Source organism: Poecilia latipinna, unplaced genomic scaffold, assembly GCF_001443285.1.
Source record: "Poecilia latipinna isolate Pla-1442-1.1 unplaced genomic scaffold, P_latipinna-1.0 Scaffold1967, whole genome shotgun sequence".
Taxonomy (NCBI): Eukaryota; Metazoa; Chordata; class Actinopteri; order Cyprinodontiformes; family Poeciliidae; genus Poecilia; species Poecilia latipinna.
In genome coordinates, this window is record NW_015114583.1 from 22,377 (window position 1) to 35,157 (window position 12,781).

Consider the following 12,781-nt stretch of genomic DNA (forward strand, 5'->3'; position numbering starts at 1 on the left):
TATAGGGGGGCGCAGAAAATGTTTGGAAACCACTGTCCTAAACAATACGGCCAAGACCAACAATTAGCGTAATATTCAACATCTGACTTTAGTGGTTGGCGAATAAAACAGAGGAATTATATTTGCTAAACAAATCAAAGTTATTAACACATAACAGGCCTCCTAGTTCAGTAACAGTAACTATTTCCATATGGTGTTCAGTGGAGGCACTACCAGCCAAGATGTTGAAGCATCTTCTGTTCACACTTTTATCTTACTCTTGGTAAGTCTATCTTATGTTCCAATGTGGATGTTCATTTTCCTCTTGTCCTTCATGTTAATTTAATAGTTTGGAATTGATACAGAAAAAGATTATTAGGCTCCATGTATTGAATGAAAAAATTCTACTGATCTAAAAAGAAATCAAGATAAAGTTCTACATCGTTTTAAAGATGGCCAACACAGAAAACATCCCATAGAAAGACGGGTTATCCTTGCTTTCATTCCATTAATCTTTACAGGCTCAATTGCTGTCCAGCTGCTAGTGAAAGCTGGACAATGGAAGGATGAATTCAAGTAATCTTCTATGATTCTTCTAACTTTGATCACAATGACTGCTGTCTTCTGTAGCCAATACTAACCACTCACAAGTACTCCATTCAACCCCCCCTGACCTCTTAAACTATCCCTTTAAGTGGCAACATTCAGTTTGAGCTGCAGTGTTCCACACCAAGAGACACTCCCCAAGTTGCAATGCACAGGTCAAAAGGTGAAAACAACACCAGCACAACTGTCCCGCCTGGAAATAAAATTATTTTTAAACTTTGATCTGATTCAAAAGTGCGTGAGGAGGGAGAGTGGGCCTGAGCGCTGTTTTAGTTGAAAAAGCCCAACACCCCTAGTTTACTGAAAAATAATCAATCAATGACAATTTGCTGAAAGAGCTGTAGTTAGTAGAATGCCAAGTGTGTTCACTGGTAATAGATTATATAACTGCATTGACAGTTTACTGATTAATAATACAATCAAACTATTCAAAGATTTTTCTCCCATTTAATATAAACAGTTCAATCTACCGACTGGAATAACAGCGGAGGTCGATGTTTTCCACTGAATATGCACTCGTGGAGTTCTGTGTGTTTGATGCAATGTAATTATCTGATTGTTTGGTACCATCGAGTCTGTGGCATGCAACTACCGCGGCCGAAATCATTTATATGACAGTCTAGAAGATAAACGGATTGTAGAGGGGCATGGCATTACATGTGGAAAATGAGTAGAGACCGAGACAATCATATATCCAGTAGTCGCTGACAGGGCCGTTATGAGGAGCATGCCCCATTTACTGAAGAGGGAGCACAGCTGTCACCAGTGACGGCCATACTTCGGCCATATCCCGGGTTTTGCCACAAGGTAAAGAGCAGTAAGTGATTAATGAGGTATGTCAAGGCACTCAGCTGACCCTGTCCTCAGGTACTATAGCAGTACATACTGTAAACATTCATAATACCACTCCCATACTCACCCTTCTGACATGCCTTGGGATACTTGATGTAAGACACGGCTTTCGTGCAGAGGGACCAGACGGTAATTCTCAGCTGTCACGGCAAAAACAAAAAACACAAGATATGTTTTTTTTTTGTTTGTTTGTTTGTTTTTTAGTAAAAACATACTCTAAAATATACAAATTTATTTCTCTTACACATGTAAAGACAGATAAAATTCACAGTCTGATCTTTGATGAGAAAAGCTCTTCAGAAAATGTGTCAAGCCAGATACAAACAGAAGCTGCTCTCATTCAAGACTGGTTTGCATTTACAGCGGCTTGAAGACGTTTTTACCCCCTAGCATGCAAATGTTTCAGATTAGCAAATTATGTCTTAACACCAGACTAAGACAATCTAAGTAAGAACAAACTTTAGCTTTCAAATTATGAGTTGATTCGTTGAGGGAATACGGTTTCCCAAACCAAGTTGGTCCTATGAGAAGAAATAAAACTCAATAATTCTAATAGCTGCTTATGCAAAACAAAGCAGCAACAACTGCCAAGTATTTGTGATAACTAGCAATTCACAAAAGTGATGTCAATGTTTGTTTTTGTTAAGTTGTTTTTGTTTTTTTTAAGAACTCTACAGGCTCTTAGAGAAATATTAGTAGGTCAAACACTCCAACTACCAAGGAAAGTTTATCACACTTTCAGGATTTCCCCTTTTCTGGATAATTGCTCTCATACATTCTAGGTCTTTTACATACAAATGACATGTGTTGCTCTTTTAAAATATTACAGTCTTCTTTGTGTTGTCAGACAGGCTCTATTGAAATAAAGTCTTGATTGTGCAGGTCAGGTTTTATCCAGTCCTGAGTGAAAATACTTGAAGTCAGTTGACCAAATACAATTTGGTTTATGAATGTTAATTCATGATTTAATAATTACCAGGGAACTGACTTTTATTTTCCTCCAAAGGATCAGGCTAGCTTGGATTGCTTTATTCTCAAAATAAATGAAATCAAATAAACATGTTTTTTTTATATGTATAAATTTAAGTTAACTTTGTCTCATATCTAATTTGTTTGAAGATTTTAAATATGTTAATTTGATTAAAATTGGCAAAATTTGAAAATAACTGTAAGGGAGGATATACTGATTGGAAGTAGAGCAGAGTCCAAGTCAAGCACGCTCTCATTTAACTCACAGATGAGAGTTAATATATACATAGCAGGAAACTGGCTCACTCTGATCTGTCTGCTCCATGGTTTAATGTTAGACACGTCCGCTACAAGTGTGACAAATTAACAGTTGTGTAGCTGCGAGTGTCGTGCAGACTGACAGACGTAAAGCAGCAGCGAAGAAAAACTATGTGACCACAAGCCAACATGACAAGGAACCATGTGTTAATGGTCAGTTTCGACAACAGTCAGTCAAATATCCACCTATCTCAGTTCAGCAAAGTAAAGCAAAGTAAAGCAAAGCAAAAAAAAAAAAAGGAGGAAAGGAGGCAGCACTCAAATTATAGATAAGGAAAATAGCGGAATAAGGTTGTTTAAAAGCTTGGATCCTCAACAGTGATCATTTAAACAGAATAACTCCAAGGTTTCAAGGCCATAACTGATGATGTTTTACTACAAAATATTTCCTGGTTGTTAGTGGACACTGAGGTGTTTGTTTTTTTTTTTTTTTGTTCGTTTGTTTGCATTTAGCATACACAGTTGTAATTAAAACTAAATAGAAAAAAATTATCACAAACTTTAACCTTTTCTCAGAAATAATATTTTGCCTACTTCAAGCATTTATATGTGGTTGCAAACCTGTGTTGTCATTTTTGGGCAATGTTTAAAGCCTTAAATAATATTGTGACATGTCGCATCCAAAGTTATCAGAAGTGAATCTTTTGCATTAAATATTCAGCGATGTAACTTATACAATTTCTGCTGGTAATCTTCCAAGAATCATTAAATAACAAAGAGGGTTGAGATAATTCAATATTAACAGAAGAGTAAGTTTTACTTGGTTAAAAACAAAACAAAAAAACAAAAAAAAAACAGGAAATTAACTTCTTTTGGATGATCATTCTTAATAATCCTAATTTTAACTTTCAGACTCTATAACTTTTAACAACACTTCTGAAATGAGGACCTTCTGTTATAGCATTCAGTCAGACATATGAACAGGGGGTAAATCCGTCACTGAAACAGACTGAAGTGTTGACCCTTCTGTTTAGTCAGCCAGTTTGGACAACCAGCTGTGCAGACCCTGCAATAACATCTCACTGCAGACTTACTGGACTTCCCCTCTGTTAAGCTGCCATAACAACCAGAGTCAACACCGCTCAAACACCCACATGCTTTACACATAAATGCTTCGAGGCCACCACATATTAAAATGCAGAGTGATCAAGACCAGAACAGAGTGTAACTTTAAACTGAGGAGGGAAAAATGTGTGTGTGTGTGTGTGTGTGTGTGTGAGCAAAATAGGTGGGAAATGATTTTGCTTGTGTGGCGGAATGCAATTAGAACGAGAGTCAGTAAAGCTAGGATTAAAATGAAGTATTCTCACCAATCCTGGAGGAGCAGTTTTAAAGTGGGTGGCTTGATTTGAGAAGTATCGGCGGTCTGGTGGTTACCCTAACCCAACCATGTGTTTAAAACTTAAAGAACTCAGTGAGAAAATACAGGTAATGAGGAAAGTCTGCAATAAATTTATCATCTATTTTATTGCATGGTTGTGTGAGGGCTGGAGGATAGGAAAGTGCACCTGATGCTGGATAACCCTATCTGTCAACAGAGGATTAGACAGAAGGCATTCCACATAAAAAAACTATCTCAAACCAATATAGACCATATCTCCAGTTACCGTCTCATGAATTTACCAAGGAACTATGGCCTCTTGTGGCCTACAAAGGCAACGAGCGACTTATTGTCCCACGCTGCATACCATCTGCTGCCTACATTTACAGTCTACAGTAGCAGTATTGCCAACTATGTTACATGCAAGTAATGCTTCATCTGAACCTGCCAAAAACATCCCGGCTAATCTGATCTCAACAATGTGAAAAATCCTAAATGAAGATGCCCTCAAGCTTCTCCTTGGCTATATATTTTTTTTGACTTGGGTTTATTGGTTATAAAGATAAACAGTCATGTTGGAGGGGGCTTTTGAGAGGTACTCAGGTAAATGACTGGAACCTAAAACTTACAGAAAACAGACAAATGCAACACTTTTAAGTTACTTTCTCGCAAGTCTTCAATGTGGGCCCATCCATTTCACCCAGATTAGGAAAGTGATCAAAAGAATATATAAAATACCAAAAATAGTAGAGTATTTTGGTTTAGGTTAAAAGTGAAAAACCAAGGCAGTACACCAAGCAGATTTACCAGCACATAGACGCACAAACACTTCCACAAAGGCACGATGCAAAGCACAGGCAGCTGTCACTAAACAAGTTAATATAGCAGGCTGTTTATGAGTGGAGCTGAAATTTAAGCTTGACACGAACACCAGCCTGGCACTGCGTAAATGAAATCCTGATTCAGGGTGAAGGCAAGTTCAGTGGACTGTTTGGAATTATTGCCAGTTTTTTTTTTCTTGCTTTGTGTTGGTTTGGCCATCCTTCACACAACAGCATGGCAAGTGAGGAAGCACTAATTAATCAAACTATATTTCCTTCTTTACCATGGAATGTTTAAAGAACAATACATTCTTGATGCCACTGTATTAATTATGTGTAACTAAGCTATTTAAGATACGGATCAGTTACTTATGAACCATTTTGTTTGAGACAGTGAATTTGCAAAGTGCTAAAAAAGGAGTCATGCTTATTTACTGCAATTAACAGTTCATTTCCCTTTGAAACTTTTGCAACATAGTTTTGAAAAGTCACATCACTTCCAAAACAGAACAATGTAAGATTAAGAGCGTAACAAAGGCTTTAAATCAGGCAGAGCAGAAGAACAGCATAAAAACATAAAAGTTACAAACAAATAATAGTTCAAGTACATATTTCTTAAATTGTGTGCTTTGTTGGTCAGGCACAAATTGTTAAAAATTACAACAGTTTAAACCCCCCAATGACATCAATCATAGTGATACAAGATAAGCCATTTTTGATTTATCTTTGCTTAAATCAAAATGACAGGCAAGTCCAACATCAAATTATTATGGGAAAGAAAATCAAAAGTTAAAACTCAGAGTGTGTATGCTTGTATGCGTTTTATGTGATACAGCTTGGTTTAACTTTAGCAAAAAGAAGATAAAGACTAACATTTTCTGATGAATAAATGGAAATGGCATTTTAAGATAAAAATTGGATATTGACCAATAAAAGACAAAATAGGTGCATCTCTAATTAAAACATATCAGCAAATCTGAAATCAGACTGTGCTTTTTTTTTTTTTTTTTTACAAGAGGTGGGATCATTCCACCCATTCCTGTTTTGTTTCTTGGAAGACACAGACAGACACAAAGCACTAAAACCACAGACACTTGCACTCTGTGCACCCTTCTCCAGACCAGACGGACTACGTAGTTGCACCACAACACCTGTCAACTGAGTCCCGGAGTCAGGTTCAGCATGACAGACACGGCCTGTCGCGGTGCCTTGTCATATTCCACATGGTCTTAGGACAGCAACTATGTTTTCTCAACCTTTATAAACACATGCCTGCTCTAGACTCTATATAAAACAGGACACACAGAAAATAACCAAATACGTCTTTATTACCCTGGGTGTAGTTTTGCCAACTTCTATTAATGTGCAATCAACTTCTGCTGACTTAATTGTTTTTGGCAGTTGAGCTGGTTAAACAAGACTGGAACATATTTATGCACAAGACGCGTGACAGGAAAAAAAGAAAGTCTTAATTCAAAACTCAAGATCTAAATCCTAATTCCTCTTGGGTTCGTCAGTGTCCAACTTCTGCTAAATGGTTCATGCTAATCAATCACATCTCATCTCAGCAGAGATATATATAAATCAAACCGATTCCAAGTATTTAGGGGAGTGGAATAAAACATCTCTCGTTACAAATATGTAAATAAACGCACATCACACATGTCTTAGATGTTATGCAGTCATTACATTACTTTCACATTTTGAAAGTGTCTATCTCTAAACAGATGATAAACTGTACCATGCTGCATATACATAAGCTTAAACACGTTTCCCTTTGTGTGCGTTTCTCCGTTTGTATTTGGTTAAAAGCAAAAAAGTAAAAGTTTAGATGTTTAAGCATAAAAGGAGCTCTGAGTGAAACAGGGACGCAGGTGAGGTCAGCTTAAAAGATAAGAATAGAAACTGGATTTCACAAACAAAAGAAATAATAAGAATGTAGTTACACCAACTTGATTCAGTCTATCATCATACAATATTGTTGTGTGTGTCCCACAAGGTGATTTAGTTTGCTTTGATTGAAGCTTATTGACAGTGTATGGAAGGTTGAAGTTGAGATAATTTTTTACATCATTATTTGAAAAGTTCACCTATAAACAAAATATTAAAGCCCACAGCCATCTTTGTATAAAAAAAAAGTGTGGAAAAGAGTGGACTTACTTTGGAATAATTCAAAGTTTTCTGCCATTTAGACAAATGATAAAAGAATTTCCTTTTTATTTGCTAAATCTTAAAAAATCATCTTAAACTTTGACAAGGAAGGATGGGTCACATAGTAGCAACAAATAAGCTCTGAACAACCAAAAACCAATCACATTACAAAATAGTGGATATATAACATCAGGTGTCAACATGTGTAAAAGCATTAGAAGCTTCTTAACAAAAAATAAAATCCTTCGAGGAATTAGATTTTAAACAGTTGAGGGAGAGAATGAGAAACAGAAGAAAAACCTGATCCTTCATTTAGCTGATCTCTCCATTTTATCTAAAGTGTTTTACAATCAAGTTTTAGAGTAAGATTGTGTTTGTGAATCACTACTATTGCACCAGATGCTCAGATTTGTAAATATTTGGGAGAAAACCAACTCTTTGCAAGCATCAAAACACTCGCTATGGTCAAGAGTTCTCAAAGGTTCACAGAAGAAACTTGATCACTTTACTGACAGGCAGCAGACTCATGGATCCATCCAGCCAACTCTATTTAATAAAATCAATTACTTAAAAATTAAAGAATAGAAACGTTTGAGTGGCCCCTTTTTCAGAGCTGGCATTTTTATTAAGTGATTTCACCATTTGTATCAGCACTGTAAGTTTATTATAAGAATTTGCTTGCTAGGATCATAACAGAGCATGCACACATTTCACCCATATGTTAAAGGTACTTGAGACTCATGTATGACAGGACGCTAACAGGAGGGGAGGAATGAAATCAGGCTGAATACATGCAGCAGGTGGGGGTCAGGGGGGCGTAGAGGCAGTCAAGGAAAGCTCTGGTGTCTGGCTATTTTCAGGTCTCCCCTTCCTCACAAGCCAGCAACAGTTGAAACCAAACAAGCGCACACATAAAAACACTTGCATTAGATGCATGCACCCGAGCATCAACTACTTTCATACTTACATGGAACTCGGTGGTGTTGAGAATGTGACGTCCGTCTGGACTCCAGCGTGAGGAGACTAGTCCGATTGAGCCCTCATCGATCTTACAGTGCCAGTCCGGCTGCTCCAGAGACCACACCTGAAGACGACGACGCAGCCGAGGGAGACAATGGCAGAAGAATGACCATCAAGCAGTTGCCGTAGCCGTTCTTATAGACACGCCTGTAATTTCAAACCGTTGATTTTAAGCTTTGAAAGACGAGCGAAAGTTCGAAACCATGAAAGACTGGCACTGGATGCCCTTTCAAAGGTAAGATGCTTCCTCTATATTCAGCATGACTGAGTTCACAAGGAAAAGAAAAAAAATATTTCCACTAGAATAGTGACAACTAATTTCTCCTGAGCTTTTGGCTAAAAACTAATTATTACTGATTCCAGTGATTATTGTTTCTGAGGTGGTTTTTTTGACAATGAAAATGCTACAGATATGTTTCTGTTATTTTCACACAATCTAAATGTATTTGAAATAAAAAATAAGACTGGAGTCTTTAAGTAACATGTCAGAGGTATAAAGTTTAGACACCATACACATTAAGACCAATTTGTTAATGTCAAAGGCCTAAGACTCATCTCTTTGTGTTTCAGTACAAACAGCTGGGTTTCACCTTTTATTTGAACGAATGACTTTAAATCTTATCTAAAATTAATTTATTAAATAAAAAGCACCAATCTCCGGCTGTAATGTTGAAGGATTTTTAAACTTAAATTAGCAATATTTTAATGAAAAACTAACGTATCATTAAAAATACTAATATGAACCACTAGTGTGGTCTTTATTAATAATTTTCCAGCCTTGACAAGTTATTTAAACATCTTATACTTATAACTGTCTCTTTTACTGTTTTTTTTAAGTGGAAAATTTCTTTAATGTATAGAAAACTGTGTAGAGAAAACTATCATAAACAAAGCATCTTACCAAGATATTGCCCATTCATAATTTTAAAGAAAGTGTACAAAACAAAACTAATTCATGCTGTATAAAAAAGATAAATTATATGGTTTTGACATCAGCTTTTTTTGAATGTCACTCTAAACACCACAGGATTTTAAGGGGGAAACAATTTAATTATGAACAATGGTCTTTTGCTTGCTTATTAGATTAACTTCTGTGACAAAAATAAACAGAATTTCCATAGCAATCTGTAACATGTTTATGATACTCAATGAATTTTAAAACAGTGGTTGCCAAACTCTTCCGACCCATACTCAAGTATTGTTTGACTATAAATGATATCAATTAAACAGAAACATTGATAACATAAACATAATTAGCCAGATTTGTATCTATTTGCTAGTATTGTCTGTTAAATAATGTACAGCATAAATATGCTTTTGTTATTAGCTTTTCTTTCTTTTTTTTTTTTATTTAATCCCAAGACTCCAAATTGTCGCAGACTCAAATGGGACTCAACCCAGAATTTGGGAACCACTTATCAGAATGTGATTTAAAAAAATATTCTCAATATACCCAATATATCAAGATACCCTAAAAAATAATAAAATTGCTAAACTTAAATCCGGATCTTGGGTTATACTTGCATCTGTTACCTGTACCAGCCCCCTCTTGTACATAGCACATAGGATGAACAAAGAGTCAGAGGACCACTCCATGTGTGACACTTGATCCAGACAGGTGTAGAGCTGCAGGATTTGCAAAGTGCTAAGATCTCTCACAACTAGTCTGTATTGTACACAGGTAGCCTGTAGAAGAAAAAGCAAAAGTTGTAGAAGAACAGGCCTATAATTACACAATCAATTAGACAAAGGTTGGAATCAGACGATACCCCATGATCAGCACATAAAACATTGAAATAATAAATGGTAGCTTTTCTATTCTTTCTATGACACAAAACTAACTTCTGAAAATCAGATTAAGGCGAACTACATATACCTTAATGTGTAATCTTGTAATTCAACCATTTTCTGTTAGACTCAAAACTACTACTGTTACCAAAAAACGTACAGCATATTTTTCTCCTTTTTGTTTAACATTCCATGGTGGAAGAAACTAGTCAAAATCTGTTTCAGCAAGTCAGACCTCAAAGAAAACTGGAAATTGTCTTTTGCCAGAGAAGTGCTGATTGGTGCATCTCTACAAGACTTTGCATATTTATTGATACTTCTGCCACTGTAAACGTGGCTTACCATAAAACAATAAAAAAGACTTACCAAATATTTTCCATCAGGGGAAACTTTGCAAAGATGGTTGGACTGCTTAAAGACCTCAGAGAAATTCATTTTGCAATCACAACTGTTCCTATAATGAGATAACACAGAGTCTGCATTCAATCTTAAAAGCGTAAACAAAGATGTGTCTTCACATTTTCAACTGCATACAGTTGACATTGTAGTTTTCTCGTACTACCGCGTGATGTCGCCATACGTCCAGCAAAATACTACACTTCGTGCATTAGGCAATATAAAGTTTTTCTCTCAAAATAAGTCAAATCATTAAAATGTAAACTACGTTCAAACTTAAACTGAAATGACACCGTTTTTAAACATAACACCCGAAAGCACTGATACAAAAAGCTAAATGTGTTATTTTGACTCGCTGGCAAAACATAAAATAAAAGCGCTATCAACCCCGGTGGTACAACAATTTTTGCTTGTTTAATGAAAATATTATTTGTTAACAAACCATTACAGTAGACATGGAGACGTGAACTGCAAACATAAACTCTTAGGGATTCCGTTAAACTCGCTCTAACTGGGCTCGTTCATTGCTAGCATGTAGCACTACTTAGCGGTTAACGTGAAAGCAAACCATGTAAAATATCCAAACATGCCACACTTACTCCTAACTTCAGCAGCATCACTTCCTTCGGCAAAACCTGAGATGTACAAACGTCTACAGGCCTTTCAGAGTTTCTTTCTTCGTATGAAAGCGTTGGGCACACACATTTTTAATCCAACTGTTGTTGGGTTTGTTTCTATGAACGTAAAATGACACACCGGTGCTGTCCAATCAGCGCTCGCCTCCACCGAAACGCCTTATGGGAAATGTAGTTTAAGAAAAGATTTTTTTTTTTTGTTTGTTTTCTCTCCCCGAGTCAAAATGCTCATATAGACCAAATATAAAGAAACGTATTGTCAGAAGTGTTTTATTCCCATGACCAGGCAATTATTTTTTTTTTAATTTTGCAGTCAATTAATTAGTTTTGCAGTGGTCTTGCCGTCCCCATGTGTATAACATTTTAAATGGTCTGATTAATGGCTTTTCGTAATTTATATATAAAACCAAACATGTCTATACAAATAAATTAAGCATGTTTAATTTAGGCTACAGCTATTTTCTTTCTTGAAAGGTGACAAGGATTTTTCCCGCTTGTGTGCGGCTAAACCGCGCTACCCCCTCTCTGCTTCCCTCAGCGCAAAAAAAAAAGACGCTTCACCTCCTTCTCTTCGGTGTCGATCAGCAAAGCACTTCTCTGAAGAGGATGCAAATCAGTTTCCCTCCTCTCTCCAGTTCATATTGCTTCTCTGAAAAGTCAATGAAGTTCTTTCCCTCTTATCAGAGCTAAATTCGGTCGATATATGTTTTGTTTGTTTGCTTTTTCCATGTTGCCATTTTTTATGGAGGGTCACTTTCTTGGCATGTTCGATAAACAAACAGGTACTCGGTGCAATATCATTCCTGGTTGTTTGGATTGGAATAAGCGTAACCTTCAGGTAGGCCTAATATTTCTTCATATTTCAGCTTATGTTTAAATAACTTAAAAAGAAAAGATGAAAAAACAGACTTTTGGAAAGCTAATTTCCCATTACCTATTGATTAAGATTAAAATGTAGAGCTATTTATTTAAATTATTGTGGTGAAAATGGCTGTTGATAAGGACTGCATATAGTGCGCATTTTTCTAGACTTTTTTGTTGCTTAGTCTCAGAGCAACAGAAAATACATCTGATTTTGTTAAACATCACAAATAATAGAAGTAATAGCGTCGTTTTAGACGTGGACTTAGACATAAGCGAAAATGTAGGGTAACCTGTTTTATTTAAATATATACCTGAGATATAATTTTAGGCACAGCTTACATAAATAATATCTGGGATTTAACTTCCAAGTTTTATAACATTAAAATATTAATAACTTCAAACACGCTCAGATCTTACATCAAGATAAACAGCACATTAAATTATCTAAAGTGAGATAATTCACTTGGGCCTAACTTGATTGCATCTAAAACAATTTTTAAATTTAATTTCTGCTCATTTGAGACTGCTTTTTTTTAATCCTCCGCACTAAATAACCCTTGGGAAGGGAAAATGCGTGTATAAGCCATGTTTGTTGTCATGGTCGCTGTAACCGTGGAGTGAAGACGCGAAGAGACCGGTGAAAATTTTCTGCGTAAGACCAGCATATATTAAACAGATTGAAATATTGAATGTATTCATTTTGTAATTTATTTATTCGTGTTAAACAAAAACTGCCCCCAGTTTATTTGTTGCATTTGGATATTTCACCTTATTTGCTACCCACCAGCTCATCAGTGTGTTTTGGTTAATATGCACATCCAGTAAAAATATTAATGCAGAATAATCTGATCGATTTATTTACTTATTTGTTTGCGAAAACTTTGATGGATGCCCGAAAACGCTTAGGACCTTTTTGTTTCTCTCTGGTAATTTTTTTCAAACCACCTGCTCTCCGACCAGGGATCTGCGTTCGTGTCTGAGGCGGCAGATCGCTGCTGGAACAGCGGGAATTTACTGCAGCCAATTGCTATTTTTCAGACCTTTTCAGCCTTTTTTTTTTT

At 36.1% G+C, this 12,781-nt stretch overlaps 2 protein-coding genes across 3 annotated transcripts in view; one reads left to right on the forward strand and one right to left on the reverse strand.

Annotated features, from left to right (window-relative positions):
• Nucleotides 1-10,989, reverse strand: part of wrap73 (WD repeat containing, antisense to TP73) — a 17,940-nt gene extending 6,951 nt beyond the window's left edge. The window contains exons 1-5 of the mRNA XM_015015934.1: nucleotides 10,821-10,989; nucleotides 10,192-10,279; nucleotides 9,571-9,723; nucleotides 7,985-8,101; nucleotides 1,505-1,577 (exon numbers count right to left, since the gene is read on the reverse strand). Of these exons, the coding sequence (XP_014871420.1) occupies nucleotides 1,505-1,577; nucleotides 7,985-8,101; nucleotides 9,571-9,723; nucleotides 10,192-10,260 (412 nt within the window). The 5' untranslated portion in view covers nucleotides 10,261-10,279; nucleotides 10,821-10,989. The remainder of the gene's footprint in view (nucleotides 1-1,504; nucleotides 1,578-7,984; nucleotides 8,102-9,570; nucleotides 9,724-10,191; nucleotides 10,280-10,820) is intronic.
• The window catches only part of tp73 (tumor protein p73), a 36,295-nt gene continuing 31,630 nt past the window's right edge, over nucleotides 8,117-12,781 (forward strand). The window contains exon 1 of one of the 2 annotated variants that reach the window (XM_015015929.1): nucleotides 8,117-8,272. In XM_015015929.1, coding sequence (XP_014871415.1) covers nucleotides 8,241-8,272 — 32 coding nt within the window. In that variant the 5' untranslated portion in view covers nucleotides 8,117-8,240. Of the gene's footprint in view, nucleotides 8,273-11,443; nucleotides 11,695-12,781 lie in introns of those variants that run through there. The other variant, XM_015015930.1, reaches the window with a different exon arrangement.